Source organism: Myotis myotis, unplaced genomic scaffold (genome assembly GCF_014108235.1).
Source record: "Myotis myotis isolate mMyoMyo1 unplaced genomic scaffold, mMyoMyo1.p scaffold_m19_p_19, whole genome shotgun sequence".
Lineage (NCBI taxonomy): Eukaryota > Metazoa > Chordata > Mammalia > Chiroptera > Vespertilionidae > Myotis > Myotis myotis.
Genome location: NW_023416323.1, coordinates 20,589,269 through 20,612,553, shown reverse-complemented (window position 1 = coordinate 20,612,553; position 23,285 = coordinate 20,589,269). Strand labels below are relative to the sequence as shown.

At 45.2% G+C, this 23,285-nt stretch overlaps 1 protein-coding gene across 1 annotated transcript in view; it reads right to left on the bottom strand.

Moving 5' to 3' along the window:
• Window positions 1-23,285, bottom strand: part of PKD1L2 (polycystin 1 like 2) — a 73,239-nt gene that overhangs the window by 1,229 nt on the left and 48,725 nt on the right. The window contains 11 exon segments of the mRNA XM_036346812.1: window positions 287-418; window positions 958-1,059; window positions 2,910-3,120; window positions 6,384-6,544; window positions 7,584-7,710; window positions 12,212-12,349; window positions 14,092-14,419; window positions 15,337-15,516; window positions 17,027-17,164; window positions 20,018-20,114; window positions 22,211-22,433. Of these exon segments, the coding sequence (XP_036202705.1) occupies window positions 287-418; window positions 958-1,059; window positions 2,910-3,120; window positions 6,384-6,544; window positions 7,584-7,710; window positions 12,212-12,349; window positions 14,092-14,419; window positions 15,337-15,516; window positions 17,027-17,164; window positions 20,018-20,114; window positions 22,211-22,433 (1,837 nt within the window).

The window sequence follows — 23,285 nt, the reverse complement described above, 5'->3', positions numbered from 1 at the left end:
CCCAGGTGATTATAATGTACAATCGGAGCTGAGAATCACCGCTGTAAGGAACAGTCCCACACTGGGAATCAGGAGACCCATTTCTAGTGTGTCCTTCATTTGCTTATGATCTTAGTGATGTAATTTTCTTCTTCTGGTCCTCAGTTTCCCCTCCCATGAAATGAAGGCTTTAAGCTACAGTGGTCTTTCAGGGTCTCTCAAGTTCCCCTAATGTCTAATGCTGCTCAGCCAACCTTTTTCTATTTCAAGGTCAATGACTATTGAAGAATAGGCCAAAGGAATTCACCTGATAGTATTTTTGCTCTTCATTGAAGGCCACCAGGATGACAGAGATAAGTAGATTCAGCACAATAAATGTCATGAAAACAATGCAGGACCCAATTAGGAAGGAGCTGAGCACTGGGCTGTGGTCCAGGACCTGTTAGGAAGAAATCCAGAGTCATCCCTGAGAGTCCTGTGTCCTATCGGCCACCTCACCCACTAGATACCCTCAGAAGGAAAATTGGTCCTCAGAGTTAGGCAGAGCCTTGAGCCAGAAGAGTCCTTTTTGCTTGGAGGCTGGCAGTATGGGCAGTGCTCTCAACAGCTGCCAGGAGAGTGAGAGGGCAGCATCCCTACTCCTTACGGCTGCCTTTTCCAAATATGGTACCATTTCTGGCTAGGGTCAGGAGCATTCCCTTCCAGGGACCCCCTAGCACAGCCCTCTCCTGAGTAGCCTGTACCTGATGTTCTTCTGTAAGCTGGGGTCCCCAGGGTGAGCTGTGGGCCTTGGATTGGGGCTGTCTGCCTGGAGGAAGGGGAGCCTTTTTATTTGTCCATAGTTACCATGCACTCGCCAGGCCATGGATACAGGGGTGATATCCACTGGGAAGGCATTTGAGGGGACTGCTTTTTCTAATTTTTGTAAAGGCTTGGTGTAGATAGCAGTGTCCATGTTCCCTTGCCCTACCCCATTACCTCCTCATAGTTGAAGATTCCTACCTGAAGGCTGATCATCGTTTCTGCTGCAGCAAAGAGGGTTTTGTAGGAGCGGAGTTTCCAACCAAATATCAAGTTTGACTGTTGTGGAAAGAGTCCTCATGAGCAGCAAAAGAAAACATGCAGTTCCCTAAAGCCTGTTGTTTGACAGAGTCAGTGGTCTGAGTTAGCCACATCCTTGGCCTGGCCTGGCTAAGCTACTGGTACCTACTGAGGCATGGAAGTTGGTGGAAGTACACACCCAGTTTTGCATGGATGCATGTGCACTTCTGGGGCTCACACACCACCCACTAGGCTCCTACGACATTCTCTCAGATGGCTGTTCTAAAATTCAGTAATGAAACGGCTCTCTGAGGCCCAATCCTTCTTGCACAGGGGGAGCTGGGTTGGATGGACAATAGGCTTCTTCTGCTGAACAGGACCTTCTCCACACCGTACTTTTCCCTCACCACCACATTCTCCACCCCAAAGATTTCCACAGGGGGCTGTGTCAGAGGGAATCCCTGCACTCCATTGGCTCTGAGTCAGTGACTTTATTCCCAGAGGACACTGTAATTCCCTGCAGTCTGTGCATTGGGTATGGAGGACTGAATAAATCCACATGAACTAAGAGGTTGGATGGGGTACTTTTGACAAAAGCAGACTCCAGCTTTTCGGCATATACACTCCATCAATGCATTTCACCCTATTTTTGAGGGTGAGAAAGGAAGATGGAGTGAGGTCAGGGATGGAGTAGAGGGTCAGGGTTGAGGTGATAGTCAGGGAAAGAATCAGGAATGGGAAGGGAGAGATGAGTGGGGACTAGGATAAGATAGATTATTGGATGGTATGGAGATCAGGGCATGGTGTAACATGAGAGACTGGATGCAACCAGAATGATAATTCAGAAAGGGGTTAGGGTGAGGAGTGAGTCAAGATTGAACAGTGTCAGGAGTGGGAGCCAGGGTTATGATGAGAATCATGGACTTGGAGAGCATGGGGAGCATATTTAGATGAAGATCAGGATGTATTAGAGCAGAGGTTCTCAACCTGTGTGTCGCCAACCTGTGGGTCGCAACCCCTTTGTGGGTCGAATGACCCTTTCACAGGGGTCGCCTAAGACCATCGGAAAACACATATATAATTACATATTGTTTTTGTGATTAATCACTATGCTTTAATTATGTTCAATTTGTAACAATGAAAATACATCCTGCATATCAGATATTTACATTATGATTCATAACAGTAGCAAAATTACAGTTATGAAGTAACAACAAAAATAATTTTATGGTTGGGGGTCAGCACAACATGAGGAACTGTATTAAAGGGACGCGGCATTAGGAAGGTTGAGAACCACTGTATTATAGGGTCTTTGTTTCTCACATTTCTTGATATAGAAAAAGAGTTGATAGTTTAATTTTTTTTTCAGTCACAAAAGAAATGTGAATTTTTAAATGCTCTCAGTGTTAAGGGGCTGAATAAAATGGCGTTGGCCCTACTAACTTCATGCCTCATGTGTAGGGAATCACGCATTGACATGGCCTGCAGATACATCCATCCTCACTTCCCCATCTCTGCCCCAGCTCAAGAACAGGACTGCCCAATTCATCTCCACATCCCCTGACACAGAAGGAGCGCTTTGTGCACGTTTGAGCAACTGGGAGAACTGGCACATCCAGGCAGGGTCTGGATACAGAAAGGAATCCTTCATTGGAGATAGTTGGCCCTCTCAGTCTTGAGACTGTACCTCCTCACTCTTACCCAACTGAGGTCTCCATTTGGAGTGACCAGTTCATGAGCTCCCAGCTAAAAGGCCCTAGGTTCAGAAGACTCACCATCTCCCTCAGGTTCCCAGGGTTTCCCTTACCCTAATTCCCAATCCCCTAGCACTGAGAAGCCTTTGCTTCCAAGGAGACCAGCCCTGAGGTTTTCCCAAAGGAGCCTCTCACCGCAATGGCGTAAGCCAGGAGCATGATAAGGATGATGATGACAAAGCCTGAAATGTCTCCCCAGGCACAGTGTAGAGCTGATGTGATCATGTTCATTTTGGGGTTTAACCTGAGCAGATGCCAAAGTTTTGCCATGGACAGCAGTACCAGGAAGGCAATGATGTAGCCAAGGGCAGCGTCAGCTGTGGCTGTCTCACTGAAACTGATACCCCTTTGGGACCAAGAAGGAAGATTGGGTCTCAGAGACTGTATACAGCTCAGCCAGAGTTCATTTGGACTCATTTCAGCCCAGGATTAGACTTATCTCAAAGGCCACCACTTCCTACAACAGGTCTGGGAGACAGAGCTGTCCCAATCCCCCAAGCCAGGTAATGATGAGATGGTGATGCTGAGGATGATGGTGATAATGATGATGATGAAGGAGATAGAGACGACAGTGGCGATGATGATGGTAATGAGGATGATGAGGATAATTATGATAGGGATAGTGATGGTGATGATGGTCACGGGGCCTCAGCAGTTAGTTCGTGAGGCCGTTACCTAGCAGTCTTGGTTAATGGCTGCAGGGCTATGGAAGAATGACAAAGGAGGGATCCTCCCCAGGTCAAGAGGACAAAGATGAGGGAGTACTATGAACCTCCCCTCCTGGTTCGGGGTCACTAGATGCCACTTTCTCCTGTTTGAATGTCCCTATTGCCCTTACATTTGAAGGAGGGATGGAAGTACCATCCAGTTGCTGTGCTAAGTGAGGGCCTAATGAACTTTACTAGTAATTGCATTGTGTCATCTGACTGAAAACCACCGGATGAGGGAGTATGCTGTCTCCCTTTACAGGTAAGGACAGAGAGTTGGCATAATGTCACATAGCTAGTGACATAATTAGAGGCATAACTGGTGGTGGAAGAATGACAGTTGGGATCCAGGAGTGTCTTGATTCCAAAATCCAGGTTCTTCCCCTATCCCACCCTGCCGTTCATGCCCCTCTCATGCCTTTGCCCTCTAAATTCATTCTTTTTTAAAAAAATATATATTTTATTAATTTTTTTACAGAGAGGAAGGGAGAGGGATAGAGAGTTAGAAACATCGACCAGCTGCCTCCTGCACACGCCCTACTGAGGATGTGCGCGCAACCAAGGTACATGCCTTTGACCGGAATTGAACCTGGGATCCTTCAGTCTGCAGGCCGACGCTCTATCCACTGAGCCAAACCAGTTAGGGCTCTAAATTCAGTCTTAATGTTGGTGTGTCATTAAAAATGGCATAGATTTATATTTAATGACACAGATGGGAACAGTCTATAGAACAAAATTATATGATCTCAAGTTTTTAAAAGCATTTCATATACATATATGATGCCCTAGTGAAAGTCTTTCTTCTACCTAATCTCCTGCCTTCTAGAACTTTCCTCCCTTTTTGAGCAGACTGGGGTGGCTTGTATGGATGGTGGCCTCCTCCTTCGGCTCCTGCAGCACCTTGTTCCTCCCCCTTTTAAAATACCCAACCTTCTCTCATGTCATCTAATTGTTCATATATGTGGAAATAATAACCATGTAAGCCCTCTTTTATGATGGCAATTAGCTCTAATTAAGGCAGCGAGCTTAAACTCATCTACATTTTAGAAAAAACAGGAAAACCTTAAAAATACTGGTGCTGGGGCTCTGTCCCCGGACATCCCGATTTAATAGGCCTGAGCATCAGAGTTGAATCATCCCCCTGAGTGATTCTGCTGAGGAGCTAGGCCTGAGAACCATTGGGTTAAAGGGAGACTATGAATATGAAGCATATAATTTGGTCTTAAAAAGTACTTTTAAAATTCAGGATCTAACTACAAAATGGTTTATCTATTTCAACAAGAAAACAAAATTTGCAAGTTTCTGAAATAAACACGAACTTTGGTTATTTGACTAATCCAAATACAACTGAGGGTTTCCTATAATGCCAAACTTAACTATATTCAGGTTTCTATTAAAAGTGGCAGATTTCTTTTGTTTTCTGACACTCAGTGTAAAAAAGAGTACTCTCTTGCTGTAAAATTGTTTTATAATTCATCTAATCAAGAAACCAGTTTGTGTGAATGTCAAAAAAAGAATGTGCTTAGATCATTGTAAGGAATCATAAAGCATGGCTAGTGTGGGGACAGTGCTGGTACAACAATCACACTGGCTGCCAATGATCTCAGTCATGCGTGACCTAAAACAGACTCACCATTGTCCCTTCCTAGAACTCAGGCTTTGTTCTCTCAGCAGGAGTAGACAATTTTAATGTAAAGGGCCAGGTGGCACATATTTGAGGCCCTGGGGGCCAGTTTCCGTCCCAGTGACTTAACCCAGTTTAGCAGAAAGCAGCCATAGATAACACATAAATGAATGAGTGAGGTAGTGTTCCAATAAACATAACTTACAAAAACAGGTGGTGGGCTGGATTTAGCTCCTGTGTCATCTTTTGCAGACCCCTTCAAAAGCTAAACCATCTTTAAGTTTTTAAAATAACTGTTCTGCATAAGGTTTACAATCAACTTAAATAAAAATAAAAGTACTTCTGATAACTTTTGAGCTCAAAGAATTCTATTGATACTGAGGCATTTTTATGGACAGGGGCTTGTAGAGAGGGTAGTGTTTTTGTTGTATATTTGGTGTGGCAACGTGGGTGTGGCACAAAGTAGAACTCAATTTGGGTTTGTTGAATGAGAGACATTCTGGAGTAGAGGTTAGGAGTGTAGAGTTCAAATTCTAGGCCTTGAGTTTCCTTGCTGTGTGACCTTGCACAGACAATTCAACCTCTCTGAGCCTCAGTTTTCTCATCTGTGAAAAAGGGACGATGATAATATCTCAGAAGTTTCAGAAAGGTGAAAGTAGATGATTTTAAGGTGGTGTTGTTATGACTGTGTATGGCATCCAACAATAACTCAATAAATGTTAGCTCTATCTATAAAATCAGTGAGTCAAGAAACGCAATGGTTCAAAGTAAAAACTGGGATCCTGGAGACATACAAGGTAGGTTTAAATTACTTCTCTGCCACTTTTTAGCTGTGTGACCTTGGGGAAGTCATATTATCTCTCTGAATGTCAAGTTCTTTATTTATAAAATGGGGTAATGATAACATTTATCTCCATCAGTTCTCATGAGGATCTGATTGGTTAGGGCATCCTGCCTAGCACAGAGTGGACACTGGGTAAATGGTAGCAGATGTAGTTGATCACACAAATACTTGAAAAAACCCTGCTCAGCAGGCTGGGAGGGATCTTAACAGAGTCAATGGGTCCTCTGTTAAGTAAGATTTGCAAAAGATCCTGTTTTATTTTGTCTTAGAGTCTTCAGACCACAAACCTAAATCTAAGCGATAGCTATAGCTAATTTTTAGAGTGCCCCTTTATCCTCTGGGGGTCAACACAACTTTAAAGGCCCCCTGAGCTACACAGAGCTGGAGGAAGCAGAACCAGAGGTGGGACCTGGGACTGAGGCAGAGCCACTTACTCCTCCCCTTGTTTCTGATATCGCTGGATGTCTCTCTCCGCTAGGATGGCCCTCTTCACAAACACTGCCAGGGCACTCCAGCTGGCCAGAATGATGGCCAACTCCAGAAGGTTCCACTTGCTGTGGAAATAGCGCCACTTCTGCTTCCTCCTAAGCTTGCCCTGGGAAAGGAACCAGAGGTTCTATCAAAGGCTGTGGCCGGAACTGTGCTTGTCTTTACTCCAAAGGTGGTTCCCTGAACCATCTTAGGGGCAATCGAGAGAAGAGGAATGAAGCTCAGAAAGTTGTTAAATGGGCCTCCTATGATGTTCTTAGAGAAACAATAAGACATAAGTTGCTATTTGATGACTGTTGACTGATGAGTTTGAATTGGATGCTCAGAGAGCATGTGTGTTGCCAGTTTTGAGACTGATGGTGTGGCATAAGGGTTGAGTGTCAAGATCTGTGGTCAGACTCTCAGGATTTAATTCTGAACTTGGATGAATTACTTCATATCTGGACTTTAGCTTCCTACTCTGAAATGGATCCATAGGACCTTTCTCCTGGTGTTAAAGGAGAAAATCCTTATAAGTTTCTTAGCAAAACCCCTGCCTCTTAGTAAGCCCTCAAAGTATATTTCTTAAAGTGGTTGCTGTGGTGGTGGTTGGAGCAGGGAATTGGGGACCTAAGATGCCCCTTTTAGGTATCTGGTTTCCATTTTTGGAAAACAACATCTAATATGCTTTGGATGTGTTCCCATCGTCATTATCAAAATCTGTACTTCATTGTGCAACATGGTGGTAAAGGTAGCAAGGGGAATGTTTCTTAATTCTCAGGGATCACCGTGAGAACAAAAGTGCTAAGAACCCCCACAATATGAGTTCAGAGAAACCCCAGCTATGGAGAATATTCACCTCCAGCATTTTGGAAAGTCTCAGTTCAGCAGAAATGGGAGCCTTGCTCCAATTCCTTCCTTACCGAGGAAGGACCACCCTCTGAGTTCTTAATTCCTCTGAGGTGCCAAAGTTGGGTTCCTGAAGTAGTTCAGCCCTCAGGACCAGCAGAAGGGCCCCCCAAAGGTTGCCTAGACAAACAGGTAAACAGAACCTTTTCCTCCCCCTCTTTCAGACCCCACTCCAGGGAAGAGGGTAAGGATGGGAGAGGGAACGGGCACACCACCATCTCCTTCCCTTGCACATAGAGCTACAAGTCCACCTTCACCTGCATGACCATGTAGTAGAGGAGGAGCAGGAGGTAGATTACCTCTGCCGCCACCACAAAGGGGTGCCAGCCATCAATGAAGGGATACAGGCGCAGGCTCTGCAGGTCTGTGCATGTAAAGAAGGTTCTTGGGAAGCAGAGTGCATTTCTTTCACCACCACCACCCCCCAACTGCCCCCACTCCCACCCTCTGCTCCCAATCAGAGCCATCGTTTCTAACCAGAAGTCATCAGCGGGATGACTCAAAATCAAGCCTTTCTGGAGGCTGGCTGGGGGCAAAAGAGAAGATAGACGTCCTTCAGACCCACAAACCCAAGAGACTGAATGGGGACAATTACTGATGTCAAAGATAATGGGCAGATCAGAAGGGACAAAGGTAGCTGCAGTGGAAGACCTTCCTCCTTCCCCTCTGCATTTGGTGCTTGCTGTGTGTGCACTCAGTCATCTTCAGCCAAAGCATACCTACCCACTTAGCATCAGTTTACTTCACAGTGGCCCATTTAAAGACATTTCATCTAAATACAGTTCACCGGAGAGAAACTAAGATGGCGGCATAGATAAACACCGGGAAATTGCTGCTTCCCACAACAATCGATAAATGCATAAAAAACACAAGGTGGACATCATCCAGAACTACAGGAGGGCTGGCTGAGTGTAAATTCTACAACTAGAAGGAAAGAAAAGCACACTGCGAGTGGGAGGAGCTGCGGAGGTGGAGTGCAGAGGTACGGAGGCTCGTGCGTGCGGAAAGGGGCTGGCACCTGAGGACGCGGCTGTCTTTTTGAATCCGGAGGGAGACACAAGCTCCCGACGGCTCTGAAATCTGGTTCCGGGAAGTCTCTGGGGACCCAGGACTCATACGGGGAGATACTGGACTGTCTGGCAGCGGGCGAGCTTGAGAGCGGCTTTCCCTCAGAGGTGCTTGCAGCCATTGCCGGGACACTGGGACTCGCGACTCCTTAGGGCGGGGCTGAGGCTCCGCCATAGCTGCTTTCTCCGCCCTTTGATTTCTTGAGACCCCGCCCCACCCAGGCTGCGGCAGAGGCTTTTGCATATGAATGCCCCGGCCATTTGCAACCTGTAATTACCTAACCGCAGCCGGGCCAGATAGACCCAGAGCTTCCAAGAGAAGGCCCAAGGCCCCACAGCGGCTTGCATTGCTACACAGCTGAGCATCATCAGGGCACTTCCAAACTCCAAAAAAAAGGAAGGGGAATCTGCAGTTCTCTTCATAGTTCCTGCTGTGTAACCTCAGGCAGAGGCTAAATTAGCACCTCCTTAGATCCAAGAGCCACTGTACCCAGTGGTCAGAGGGGAACCACCCAGATCACAACTCCTCAGATCCATAAGGGACACACTCAGGGTGCAGTCTCAGTGAGCACCAAAGCCCCACTGAAGCAAGTCTTGCCCCAGAAGGGTGTCTCCAGCAAAGAAGTTCTCCCACTGCAGACACAGCTGATTCTCGCTGCCAATTGCCCTGGAGGTCAATTCCTCCCAGTGATCCTACAACAACCAAGGCATAGCTACAACAAGACTGTGCACAAAGCCCACGAGGGGGTGCACCAAGAGTGTCCACCTCAGGTAACTGGGGAGGCTGAGCCACTGGGCCCTACAGGACACCTAGCACACAAAGCCACTCTATCAACACAGGGAAGCAGCCAAAATGCGGAGACAAAGAAACAGGTCACAAATGGCAGAAATGGAGGAAAGCAAACGACTGGATATAGAGTTCAAGGCCACGTTTATAAGGTTTTTCAAGAATTTTATGGAAACCGCCGATAAATTTAATGAGTCCCTCAATAAGTATAGTGAGACCATGGAGGACATGAAAAAGGACCAACTAGAAATTAAGCATACACTGACTGAAATAAAGAATAATCTACGGAGATCCAACAGCAGACAAGAGGATCCCAAAAATCAAGTCAAAGATTTGAAATACAAAGAAACAAAAAATACCCAACTGAAAAAGAAAAAAGAAAAGAGATTCCAAAAATATGAAGATAGTGTAAGGAGCCTCTGGGACAACTTCAAGCGTACCAACATCAGAATTATAGGGGTACCAGAAGAAGAGAGAGGGCAAGATATTGAAAACCTATTTGAAGAAATAATGACAGAAAACTTCCCCCACCTGGTGAAAGAAATAGACTTACAAGTCCAGGAAGCACAGAGAACCCCAAACAAAAGGAATCCAAAGAGGACCACACCAAGACACATCATAATTAAAATGCCAAGAGCAAAAGACAAAGAGAGAATCTTAAAAGCAGCAAGAGAAAGACAGTCAGTTACCTACAAGGGAGTACCCATACGACTGTCAGCTGATTTCTCAACAGAAACCATGCAGGCCAGAAGGGAATGGCAAGAAATATTCAAAGTGATGAATAGCATGAACCTGCAACCAAGATTACTTTATCCAGCAAAGCTATCATTCAGAATAGAAGGTCAGAGAAAGAGCTTCACGGATAAGAAAAAGCTAAAGGAATTCATCACCACCAAACCAGCATTATATGAAATGCTGAAAGGTATTCTTTAAGAAGAGGAAGAAGAAAAAGGAACTCTTACCATTTGCCACAGCATGGATGGAACTGGAGAGCGGATAAATACCACATGATCTCACTCATTTGTGGAATATAATGAACAACATAAACTGATGAACAAGGACTGATCCAGAGACGGAGAGGCATTGATTGGACTGTCGGGCTTTGGAGGGAGGGTAGGGGAGGGTGGGGGTAAGGGGGAAAGATCAACCAAAGGACTTACATGCAGGCATATAGGCCTAACCAATGGACACGGACAACGGGGGGGCGGGGGGGGGTGAGGGCATGAGCGGGGGGGGGGGGGTAGAGGGTAACGTGGGGACAAGGACACATATGTAATATCTTAATCAATAAAAATATATTAAAAAATAAATAAATAAATAAATAAATACAGTTCACCAAGAATCCATTCGTCTATTGACCAATATGCCTAAACTTCAACCCTCTTCCGAATCATCCTTTATCTATTTGTGTTTTCCCCTCTTTTTTTTGTATTGAAATTATTTTTTAAAAACTAAGTTGATTAATAAGGCTACTGCCTACAAAAACAAAGCCAAGCCCTGGCTGGGTGGCCAGGAGCCACCCTGGCTGGGTTTATAGGAGCCTATAGGAGCATCGTCCCGTACACTGAAAGGTCATGGGTTTGATTCCTGGTCAGGGCACAAGGGCACATAGCTGATTTCAGGTTCGATCCCTAGCCTGATTGGGCAACTAATTGATGCTTCTCTTTCACATTGAAGCCTCTCTCTCTCTCTCTCTCTCTCTCTCTCTCTCTCTCTCTTTCTCTTCCCCTCTCTCTAAAAGTCAATAAACATGTCCTGGGGTAAGGATTTTTTTTTTTTTTTTAAAAGCAAAGCCAACCCAAAGAATGGCAGATGGAAAGATGCAAACAGCCTGAGTCCTTACTGACATCAGTGGCCTGTTGCATCAATCAAATCTGACATCTATCTCACACTTTCTATTTGTAGAGATACATAATTGAATCAGGTGTAAGTTGTTTAGAGGTCCTGAAAAAGCCAAAAAGATGGCCCTGGCCAATGTGGCAAATTTGGTTGGGCATGGTTCCATGCCCTGGGAGGTCACTGGTTTGATCAGGACACATGCAGTCTCCATCCTTGGTAGAGGTGTGCAGAAGGCAGACCATCGATTGATCGATGGTTCTCTCTCATCCATCAATGTTTCTCTCTCTCCCCCTCTCCCCCTTTCTCTCTCTAAATTCAATAAAAACATATTTTTTTTAAAAGCCAAAAAGATGACAAAAATAAATGGGAAAATAAAAGAGATACAAATAAACTCGAAATAAGGATTTGAAATAAATTTTTGACAATGGGGAATGGTAATGGAAATTGATATGATAATGATAATGGAAGGTGTTTTCAAAGTTCTGAAAATTTTAAAAATCTACAAACATTACAGTGTTTTATAAAAGTAATACATGTTTTAAAAATGTTTCCTTATCAAAAGAAAGGTGGTTGACATTTAGACAAATTGATTATTAGCTGAAGAGACCTTAGGTCAATGTTTTCAAAAAATTGTGATTAGCATTAAAAGATGGTAAAAGGTGGGGGGATGGGGAGAAAGAACTAGAATAGAAAGCGGAACAGAATGCAAAATATCAGTGTATCACGTAGTTAAGGGAAATATTTTTGAAGCTGTTATATCAGTTGTGTATATTTGTGTGTGTTGGATTATGATGTAAAATGTATTTCACACTGTAGATTGAGGTACAAGTAAAATATTGTTTAAGGTGAAGGTATCTGTTACCAGATCACCCCCTTCTTGCCCCTCACTGCCAGCCCCCCACCACCACCAGAGTGGGAAGCTCAGGGGTATGAACTGCTTTCAAACCCCAACTAGTTCTCTTAGGATAACTTGAGAGACAAGGCCAAAGAGGGGGGTGTGGGGCAGCTAGGAATAAGGATGGAGCAACCCTAAAGCCTTGCCTTTGGTGCCCAGGGAGAACCAAGAACCACCCCTGAATTTCCCAGACCACCATTTGCCCTGGAGCTCTGGCAATGAGGGGCTGGGCCCTAGCCCAGAGGGAGGGGAGGGTTTATCTTCTGGAACACTGCAGATGGGTTCACAGGCAAATGCCTACCCAGGGCGCTGGTCTCCAGGGTCAGAGTGATGATGCAGAACAGGTTGACGTTGGCGTTGTAGACAGTGAACTCCACAAACACAGCTCTGGTCAGGCTGTCCAGCCAGGTGTTGTCAAAGAGATACTGGAGAATTCTGCGGGAAGAGGGGCATTTAGGAGCATCTGTTCCCTAAGTGGCTCCCTGTCCCCTCAGCCCTGGGGAGGAGGCCAGGGCTTTCTGTTGAAACTACTCCCTCTGCCTCTGTTTTGCTCCCTGGGCCACCAGGCCTTAGGGCTGCTCCTGGGAGTGGTCCCAGTTTCCCATTCCATAGTGTAATGTGTTGGCACCAGTGTTTCCTAACTGTTACAGCAGAGGTTCTCAAAGTGGAGTCCCCAGACTGGCAGCATTGGCATTGTCATCATTTGGAGACTTGTTAGAAATGCAGATTCTCAACCCCCACCGAGACCTCAGGAATCAGAAACGTGAGGGATGGGGCCTGAGGATCTGTGCTTTGATGAGCCCTTTAGGGGATTATGATGCTTTGTAAAGTATGAGGACCGTGGTGTTAGAGGAGCCACATAAGACATCAGGGGCTTAGGCAGGAGCACCTACAGCTGCCGATGTTCATCTTGGGCTGGCAACTCCCATGAGATTAGTTCCTAGAGATCTGCCTGCTCATGTGGTGGAAAGGGCATGTGCTGGAGGGACCTCAAATCCTAACTTCCCTGTGGCAAGTTAATAACGTCTCTAGGCCTCAGTTTCCTCATCTACTGTACAATGGTGTTAACACCAGCGTCAGGATCATTGTGCACAGAAAATGGAATGGGTGTGTGTATGTGTGCAAAGTAATGATAGCTTTTATTACTTAGAACAATAATGATGGGACTGTTTTAAAATGTGCCCTGTTCCTGTGTGTCTGCATCTTGCTTGGTACATTGAAGCAGGGAGAGAGTATCAGTTATTCCAAGTGTAGGAAAAGACCTCAATCAGAAATAGACTATTTTGGGCCTGTCCTTAATCTCAGAGGACTCCTGCCAGTTATTCTCTTAGGGGTTTGTTACCTGTGTTGTAGGCAGGATGGGGGCCCTGCCATCATAAACAACCTCAGTGTTGTAATAATACAGAGTCAGAGACTGGGGCTACACAGCTAATAGGAGCAGTGCCAGGGTTTCAATCCAGGGCTCTCTGACTCTAGAATGCACTGGGAGAGGCAGTCTGCATGGGCCCTGACCGTCCCTGTGCTGGGTGTTCCAGAAATGCTAGGTCCTGGCTAAGCTTCACCCAGGCCATTTCTCAGGGCTGTGTTTGCAGTGGACAACCTTGAGGGATGAGGTGGCATTTTTGTTTGGACAAACAGCAGGCTTCTGCCACTGTGAAAACTGTGAACACTTCCAAGCTCACTGTTTCTCTTTGGTCCTGCAACTCACTGCATATGTAAATATCCACCATGGCCCTTGGCAGGGAACTGACTCAAACTACCACGAAGCTCTGCTACAAGCTTTTGCTGTAATAAAGTCCTTTGTCTCTAACTCAGGAGTCTCATGTCTTCTGCCAACATCCATGAAACAGTAGCATATAGACCCTGTATGATTCTTTGTAAGGTTAAGCCTTAACCACTTCTCACTTGCCTGGTGGACAGTTCTGTGTAAGTGTGAGCTGTCCATCCCTGCATTAGACTGAGGTCACCAGGCTGAGAATGCTGAAGGGGCACTTCCCTTCCAACTCCGAGATTGCAGTTTCCAGGGTCCTGAAAAATATGACCTGAATGATTCTGAATCCCCCACAATGACATAAATGACGTTGGCTCAGCTCTGTTTTGAAGCCTGCACAAGACACTCAGAGCTGGACTCCAGCAAATGTCTTTCCTCAGCTCCACATGGATCAAGTTAGCCTTACCTTGCTGCACTTTGGCGATTGGTGCCCAAGGGGAGCACGTAACCTCCTCCCCGGTACACAGTGAGTTTGCCCCAGATGGGATACCCTTGGCGCTGGCTCTGGCTCTGGTACTGCCAAGCCTGGGAGAAGCCATTGCTGCTATTGAGGTTGGAGGCATTCCAGCGTTCCCCATAGTCTGACAGGTCTTCAACATCCAGGGAATATGGTGCATGGCACCCATCAAGAGAAATCCACAACCTGGGAGCAAGAGGGCAAGAGTTTTCCCAGACTCTCACTTGGCAAATCTGAGCACTGCCAACCAGTTTGGAGTTCCCGTCAGTGATGAAACCTGAAGATCGATAATAAGTTAATTAAGTAAGCAAATGAGTAAATCAAGTAAGCAAAATTATCTTAGCACATTCCAAGCTTCCTGGCCTGGATGCTAATGTAAGTTTCAGTGTACCCATTGTGGAGACAGCCAAGAGAAGTTCATGGCTAATCACAGGCTCCACCATCTCCCCACCCAGGACATGGTCTACTTCCTGCCTAATTTTAGGGAATGGCACCCTCACCACCTATTCATCAATCTGGAGACCATCTGTACCTTTTCCCTCAACACCCTCATCCTAATGGTCAACAAGGCCATCAATTCTACCTCTTCATTGTTGTCTTCATTCATCCTTGTCTCCCCATCTCTCCTGTCCCTTAGCCTTGCATCAGCTGTATTATTTCTCCCCAGCATACTAACTTACCCACCCTGTACTCCAAATTCCACATTTCCAGAGTGATCCTTCTGGAAGTTTGATTATACTACAAGTTTGATTATGTTACTCCTTCAGGTAGAAACCATCAATGCTTCTCATTTCCTTGAGCATAAAATATGAACTTCGAGACCTTTCCTGATCTGGCCCCCGTTTCTCTCTTCTGCTTTGCTTCTCACTGCTACTCAACTCCTACCCCACACTGCAGCCAAACAACACGTTGTAGTTCTGAGAATGTGCCATGCCTCATATTTTCTCATGTTCCTTCTGCCCGGGACACCATTTCCACCTAGCAGATTCATGCTCAGTTACTTCTCATTTAGGAAGTTCTCCACCCTGCATCAGGAGAGGGTTAGGGCCCTTCTCTGTTTACACACAGTCTTCCGAGTGTTTCTCCTTTAAAGCATATGGTCCTAAGGCTGTTGTTGACAGAGACCCACACTTGTTCCTAGAAAGAACAGTACACCAGGTGGCTGACACAGGTCCTGGGGCAAGGGGACCATACCTGGGTGATGACTATACAGGTTTTGTACAAGGGTGGTGTTGGCCCACATGAAGAACTCCTGGAAGCCCAGGACAGCTGAAAAGCCTTGGGTGAAGCTATGCTTAAGGTGTCTGTTGAAGTGGTAGGCACTGGGGTCCCTCTGTCCATAGGCCACCAGCATCCACAGGAAGCCCAGGTATGCTGGGAAAGGAAGCACAGCCCCTGGTCAGGCAGAGTCCCCACTCCCATCAAGCCCAGGAAGGAAACAGAATGGCAAATGGGATCAGAACTATTGAGGTTTTGTAGACCAATTATTCACCTCTCTGGTGACACGGAACTGATTTTTATAGAGACAACAGAAAGAGAGTTCACAGATCATGAATCTTCTGCTAGGTTCAAATCCTGGCTCTGTCACTTTCTATCTATATGCCCTTTCCAAGTGATTTAACCCTCTGTGCCTTACTTTCCTCATCTATGAAATGGGGATAATAACTATATTATACAGGGTTGTGATAAAGAAGTCAAGAAATTAATATTTATGAAGCACTTAAAATAGTGCCTGCTCTAATTCATGTTATATAAGTGTTTCCTAAATAGAATTTTTTAAAAATGGGGCATCTGCCATGTTGTAATGCTGGGGAGAGAGTGGTGAAGATGACAGATGTGTTCCTTGCCCTCATGGAGCTCACCTGTCTTGTAGGAGACTGGTGAGTGTGATGTAAGGGCCAAAGAAGGTACAAAGATTTAGTTTAGGAGGTCAGATATCAGAATCATGTGGGGAATGAGGAGCATTACTGAATCAGAATCTTGGGGTCAGGGCCTGGGAATCTGCATCATGGAAACCTCTTCCTGCGATGACTTCTCAGGGCTTTTGCCCACACACCCTTGGAACTCTTCATTCTGCACATGCTACTCCTCCTGCACAAGCCTCCCTGCTCTCTGCTTTGGCCAGGATCATGATCAGCCAGTGGGAAGGCAGGCCAGGAGCGCTGCAAGGCCTATGTTCTCCTCAGGAGCAGCCTTCACCAGTGACCTAGTGGGTTACAACTTGGGGGTGTGTACTACATGCTCCCACTGAGGTCCCCAGCAGGACTGAGCCCCAGTTGTCCACATGGAAACCACTCATCACCCCACTTGCCACTGGCTTTCTTCTCTCCCCCTGCACTTTCCCCTTCCCTACCAATGTTCCCCATAATCACCTCCCAAACCAACCATATGTACCCAAATCTGCTTGTGGGGAACCCAGTCTAAGATATACATAGGCTTTAAAGCTTTTGGTCAGAGGAAGCCTGCCTGAAGATATAATAGTCTTTGGGCTGAGAATGAAAGAATAAGAGGACTTAGCGATAAGAAAATGTAGGGAGGAGGGATAAGCACATTCTAGCAGACTAGATGGAACAGCCTGGGCAAAGGCCTGGGGTCGGGAGTGGGCACAGCATCCCAGAAGCTGTAGAATCCTGTGTCACTGGAGCTCAGGGCACAAGGGGCCGAGAGAAGTGACCTGCGGTGGATGGAGCCACAGTGGGGAATTTGATCTGAAGGGCCATTGAAAGAATTTAAGTGTTGGGCAGAAGCTGGAGTGAGCTAATATCTTGGGAAAATGTCCAAGATGCAGTGTGGGGCTCATCTGAGGTTGCACAGTTTCTTTTCAAGTCTGTGTTGAGAACCAGCCAAGTGGGAAGATTGCTCATGGGTAATCTTGGCTGCCTACCCAAGATTTCTCTGGTTAGGGCAAATGCTTTCTGTTCCTTGAGGTGAGTGGTTTTCTTCTTCTCAATGTTGGCAGTCAGAGGCAGCTGGTAGACATCCTTTCTGCTTTTTCTTCGTACTCAGAACAAGGTGGAGGGGTCTGTGAAAGCAGAACACAAGGACAGTTCCCCCATGGGCAGTCGAATCAGGCTTTACATTTGCAACCAGGTACAGCTAGGATTCACAGTTCCTCCTTTGTGGGACCCAACACTGCCCTCCATGCTCTGCCATACTATTCCAGTGCCCAGAACTCCATCCCTTTTTCTTCATGTGGGGAATGCTCCTGGTACTAAAAATGAATGCCTTCCCCTCCCTGAAGGGTTACTTACTCCTGGATGCCATCTTCCTTGCATTCCTGGATTCTAAGATGGATCCCATCACTTTCAAAACTTTGAAGAATGGAAGAATGAGGGTAACTAGTATTTCAAAGTCCTGTCATGTCTAATTCCAGCATCTTCTTTTTCAGACCACATTATTTAGATATAATTTTCATAAATCCACCCATTGGAAGTCTACAATTCAGTGATTTTAGTAAATTTAAAACAATCCAATTTTAGAACATTTTCATCACCCCCAGAAGGTTCCCTCATGTCCCATTGAAGTCAGTTCCCACTTTCACTCTATTTCCACCCTGAGCCCCATTAATTTGCTTTCTGCCTCTATAAGCTTTTCCTTTTCAAGATATTTCATATAAATGTAATCATATGTACCTAGTTTCTTGTATCTGGCATCTTTCAATTTTTGGAGTTCATCCATGTTGTTGTATATATTAGCAGTTAGTTTATTTTTATTGTTGAGTAGTATTCCATTGTATGGATATACTACCTTTGTTTTTCCATTCACCCATTGATGGATATTTAGATTGTTTCTAGTTTTGGCTAATATGAATAATGCTGCTATGAACATTCAAGTACAGGTGTTTGTGTGGACATATATTTTTATTTCTCTTGGGTAGATTCTTTGGAGTGGCCAAATACCTTTTGGCTATTTCAAATGAAGCAAAGCTGCTATGAACATTTGGCCACAGGTTCCTATGTGAATATAAGTCTTTGTTTTTCTTGGATAAATGCCTAAGAGTCCAATTGCTGGAGCATATGGTAAGTCTGTTTTTAGATTTTAAAGGAACTGCCAAACTGTTTTCCAGAGTGGCTATACCATTTTATGTTACCACCAGCAATGCATGAATGCTCCAGTTTCTCTTCATCCTTGTCAGCCTTTGGTGATACCACTTTTTTTCACATTAGCCATTCTGGTAGGGGTGTATTAGACCAACTATTTTTTTTGTTTAATCTATTCCCTTCTGTTCACCCTCACTGCCAGCACATGTCATCTCTTGTCTGGACCATTTTGATGTTCATCCTTCTGGCCTCCCCACTTCCACTTTTAACATAATACCTCTGTTCTCCAAGAGTAGCCACAGTAATCTTTCTAAAATCACGAATAGGCCATGCTGCTCTCCTATTTAAAACACTTTGAAACCCTAACATTGACCCAGATCCTACAAGGCCCTTGAGTGACCTGCTCCCCACTCACCTCTCTGCCCTCATCTTGAACCATTCCCCTCCACCCCAATCCCAAATGATTCGCCCACACTGTCAATAATTGCTGTAAAATGACAAGCTGCATATCACCTCAGGGCCTTTGCACATTTCCAGTGTATAATCCCTCCTGGCCCCCATCTTCCAGGAGCCAGCTTAGGTACCACCTCAGCAGAGAGGCCTGCTCTCTCTTCTTCTCCCACACCTAGTTCTCATCACAATTCACACTTATATGTCTACTTGTGCATTTAATTATTTAATGTGTCTCCCACATGGGCTGTTCATTGTGAGGGCAGCAACCTGTTCCATCTTGTCAATGCTGTGTTGCCTGGGGCTGGGGTGGGAGTAGAGATTGACTTCAAATGGGCAAGAGGTAATCTGGGGTGATGAAGCTTTTCCAAATCTTAATTGTGATGATGGTTGCACAACTCTATAAATTACTAAAATCAATGAATTATACATTACAAGTAGATTTCATATAAATTATGTTCCCAGACCATCACACTGTCTGGCACACAGCAAGTACTCCCTGAATAATTGCCAAAGGAATGACTTAATGAATATTTAATTAGTCTGGAGGGTGGCCTCTCCTTGGAGAAAAATTACTCTTGTCTTAGGAAGAAGATTTTAATGGACCTTTGGATTTGCAAAGCCAAAACCCTAATTTAGAATGGAAGAATACAGGCCCGTGTGGGTAAAAACTACACTGCATAATGATGTAGATACATGGGCTTTTGTTAGTTCCTGTTTTATTTTCCCTGAAGCTCCAGAGAACTGCATAGACTATAAGAGTGTTGATTCTGTTCTGTTTGCTTGTTTGCTTTTGTAATTCTCTTATTGTCAGCACCCTCAGGAGTTTCTATTGGGAAGTAAGAAATCAGGTTGGGGGAAGGGGTCTGGTCATGGGGCTCCTCCAACAGGGCTCATCTTGACTATGTTCTAGTAAAACTACAAAAATAGGGGTTGGGCTAGATTCGGGCCCCTGGCTATGGTTTGCAGATCCTTTTTCTAGAATTCTAACTTATAGCAATCTTCGCAGCCCACCCACATGCTTTTGTGTATGTGTGTGTGTGTTTTTTTCCATTCTAAAGACCAGGGAGCTGAGCCTTGGAGAAGAAAGCTGCTTGATTGAGATTACACAGAGAATGATAGCACAGAGCACGGCCCCATGTGTGCCTCTAATGGCCAAGGAGTCATGCTTAGGTGTCAGATAGAAAGGCCCAGTAGAGAAGGAATAAGATTGCTCAAGCAACAATGGAGTCACTTATTCTGGATGGTTTGGGGATGTTTCACCAGTCAGGGGAGAAGAGCAGATGGGGAGCAAAGATCTGAGGCCTGGACCACTCACTCAGTGCTTGGGCTCTCTAGGGCTTTCTCAGCTTTATCAGATTCCAGACCCCTGCCTGCACCATTACCTGGGCTGGATAGATATCCTGGGAGAGAGGCCATAGGTTCCTCTTCATCCTCCACGCTCTTTAAGACCAGTGCAAAGAAGGCAGCAAACCCCAGCACCTGGAAAATACGCATGGTGAACCCCAAGCCCAAGTTGGAAACTATCAACTACTGGTCTGAGAGAGGGTGGGACTGGGGCCACTTTTATATCCTTGTCCCAGGAGCCATACTCTGGGGAAGTCAGGTAGGAACTAGCCCATCCTCTATAGAGAGGGCACATGTTTATGAAGGGTGAGGGCCAGGGCTTACATGCACCTGGCTTATACTCCAGTGTGGTGAGTTAAGCTTCCCTCCTCCCTTTCTTCTTGTATTAAGTGGTTAGCCTTTATACTATCTCTGATGTAAGGATTCAGAACAGGCCTCTCCAATAAGTTTTTTTGGCATGTGAATTGTTTTGAGTTGAGGGAATCAAGGCCCTGCAAGCTCATGAGCAATTTTTACCTCTCTCTTAATTTAAATTGGGGGCCTTGCCTATAGTAAGAGTTATTACAGTTTTTAGGACCTATTTGTAGGGCAAGGTAAACTAATTGCTGAACACCTGCTGTATCATCCTGCAATGACCTTCCTCCCCTCTGAAGCCCCAAGGTGATTCTTAGCTCAGAGTGTCATAAATATCTCATTTTCCCTCTCTGTCTTTGAACCTCTCATGTATGTGGGTTCTCTGACTCCTTCATGTATATCAGGTTCCCATTCATATGTGTGTATTAAATTTGGTTATTTCCTCTTATTAATCTGTCTCACGTAGATTTAACTCTTAGACCAGCTGAAAGCACCTTGAGGGTAGAGGAAAGTTTATTCCTCCCCAACAGTACACAGTATAATAGGATTGTGTGGTTTGATTAGAAACAGAAAGGCCCAGGACTCTGTTCTTAAAATTCTCAGACTAGGTTGGGGGAGGTGTCAGGAACTGTTGAAATCTTCTGACAAAGGCTGTTGATGACAAGGCAGAGGGCCAAGGGGAGGTAATGGGGTAGGGGATTTGGTGAGTCTCACAGGCGTAAAGACTCACTGAAAATGCCTCCTCCTTTCTTTAGCTTCCCCTAACCCCCCCCCCCCCCCCCCCACACACACAGTACTCCTACCACCTGATTTTTTTCCAGGGAAAGCTGTGACCTCGAACTCCAGGCCAGGGCTCAATATTTCGTCTACTCTGACAGTAACTTTACATTTCAGAAATAGGATTGCATCTTCTAATAGTTGACTTGGGTTTTTTATCTGAAGGTCAAATTCCTGTAAATTGCTGGCCTGTTTTACAAGTAAAAGCATCTTAGAATTGAGGAAATTTGGTGTTATTCCTATTTATATATGTAGTCTAGGGCAGGATGCTTATGACCTTAACTACTACTACTACTACTACTTCTTCTTTTCTAGTGCTTTTATGATTTCAGAGAGAGGAAAGGAGAGGGAAAGATAGAAACTTCAATGAGAGAGAATCATTGATCGACTGCCTCCTTTACCCTGCCTACTGGAGATTGCGCCCACAACCTAGGCATGTGCCCTGACTGGGAATCAAACCATGACCTCTTGATTCATAGGTTTACACTTAACCATTGAGCCTCACTGGCTGGATGACCTTACCTTCTTCTTTTTAAAAAAAATATCCTTTCTATGATATTTTGTTTTTCTTTTTGTTAATCCTCACCCAAGGATATTTTCCATTGATTTTTAGGGTGAGTGGAAGAGAGGGAAAGACAGAGAAACATCGATGTGAGAGAAACACATCAATTGGTTGCCTCCTGCATGAGCCCTGACCAGGGTCTGGGCCAGGGAGGAGCCTGCAACCAAGGTACATGCTCTTGACTAGAATCAAACCTGGGACCCTTTGGTCTGAAGGCCGATGCTCTATCCACTGAGCCAAACCAGCTAAGGCTGACCTTAACTTCTAACTTCAGGTTTTCTCATCTATAAAATGGAGGCAATGTCCTTCCTGAGGGTGATTGTGATGATGAAATGCCAGCATCTCAGTAAACCACTAAGCCTGGCCCAGAGTGGGTGGCCAAAAACTTGGGTCATCATGGTACTCATCTTCATTATTGTTCCTGCCCTGGGACCTGCACAGAGGTGGTGTTCCATGAAGTTTTGTTGAACAAATAGATGAAGGAACAGCTGAAGTTAGAACACGGCAGCTGGCAGGAGAGAAAGTAAGGGGTCCTGACCTTCAGGGGCTGGGTGGCAAACACACTCGCTACAAAGGAGACAGCCATGGAGATGAGCCACTTGAGGGAGCTGGTCTTCCCGTAGTGCAAACCATATAGCATGGTGAGGAAGGTTGCCACACCGCTGGTGGCTGCCACACTGCTGGTGGCGGCTATCAGGAGCCAGCCCACCAGGACACACCACCAGGGCAGGCCGCGAAGGGGCTTGCTTGATCTCAGGGAACTGTAATAGAAAGTGGATATAGTCAGGGTGACACCACCCACTGGGGTTCAAGTTCAAATCCAACTCCACCCCATTAGCTGAGTGACCTTGGCCAAGCTTGTTGACCTTAGCCAAGCTCCCTGACTTCTTAGACACTCAATTTTCTCTTCTATATCTTGTACCCACTTCAAAGGGCTATTCTATATTCTACCCAGTATACATATTGTAAAAATAATATCAGCAGAACCACTTCAAAATTGAGTCAGAGTTACCATCCCAGAGGAACTGCCTTGCACATTCTACTCCTCTATCCTTTGGAATGTTAAAACAGGGCAGAATTACCTTTTGTCTAGGCCAGTGGTTCTCAACCTTCCTAATGCCGTGACCCTTTAATACAGTTCCTCATGTTGTGGTGACCCCCAACCATAAAATTATTTTTGTTGCTACTTCATAACTGTAATTTTGCTATTGTTATGAATCGTAATGTAAATATCTGATATGCAGGATATATTTTCATTGTTACAAATTGAACATAATTAAAGCATAGTGATTAATCACAAAAAATATGTAATTATATATGTGTTTTTTAAAATTTATTTATTTTAAATTTTGTTTTATTGCTTAAAGTATTACAAAGAGTATTACATTTGTCTCCTTCCCCCCCGCCCCTTGACATCCCCCTGGTCTCCCCTACCCCCCAGTGTCTGTGTCCATTGGTTATGCTTATATGCATGCATACAAGTCCTTTGGTTGATCTCTTACCCTCCTCACCCCCACCCCCGCAACCCTCCCCGGCCTTCCCGCTGTAGTTTGACAGTCTGTTTGATGCTGCTCTGCCTCTGTATCTACTTTTGTTCATCAGTTTATAATGGT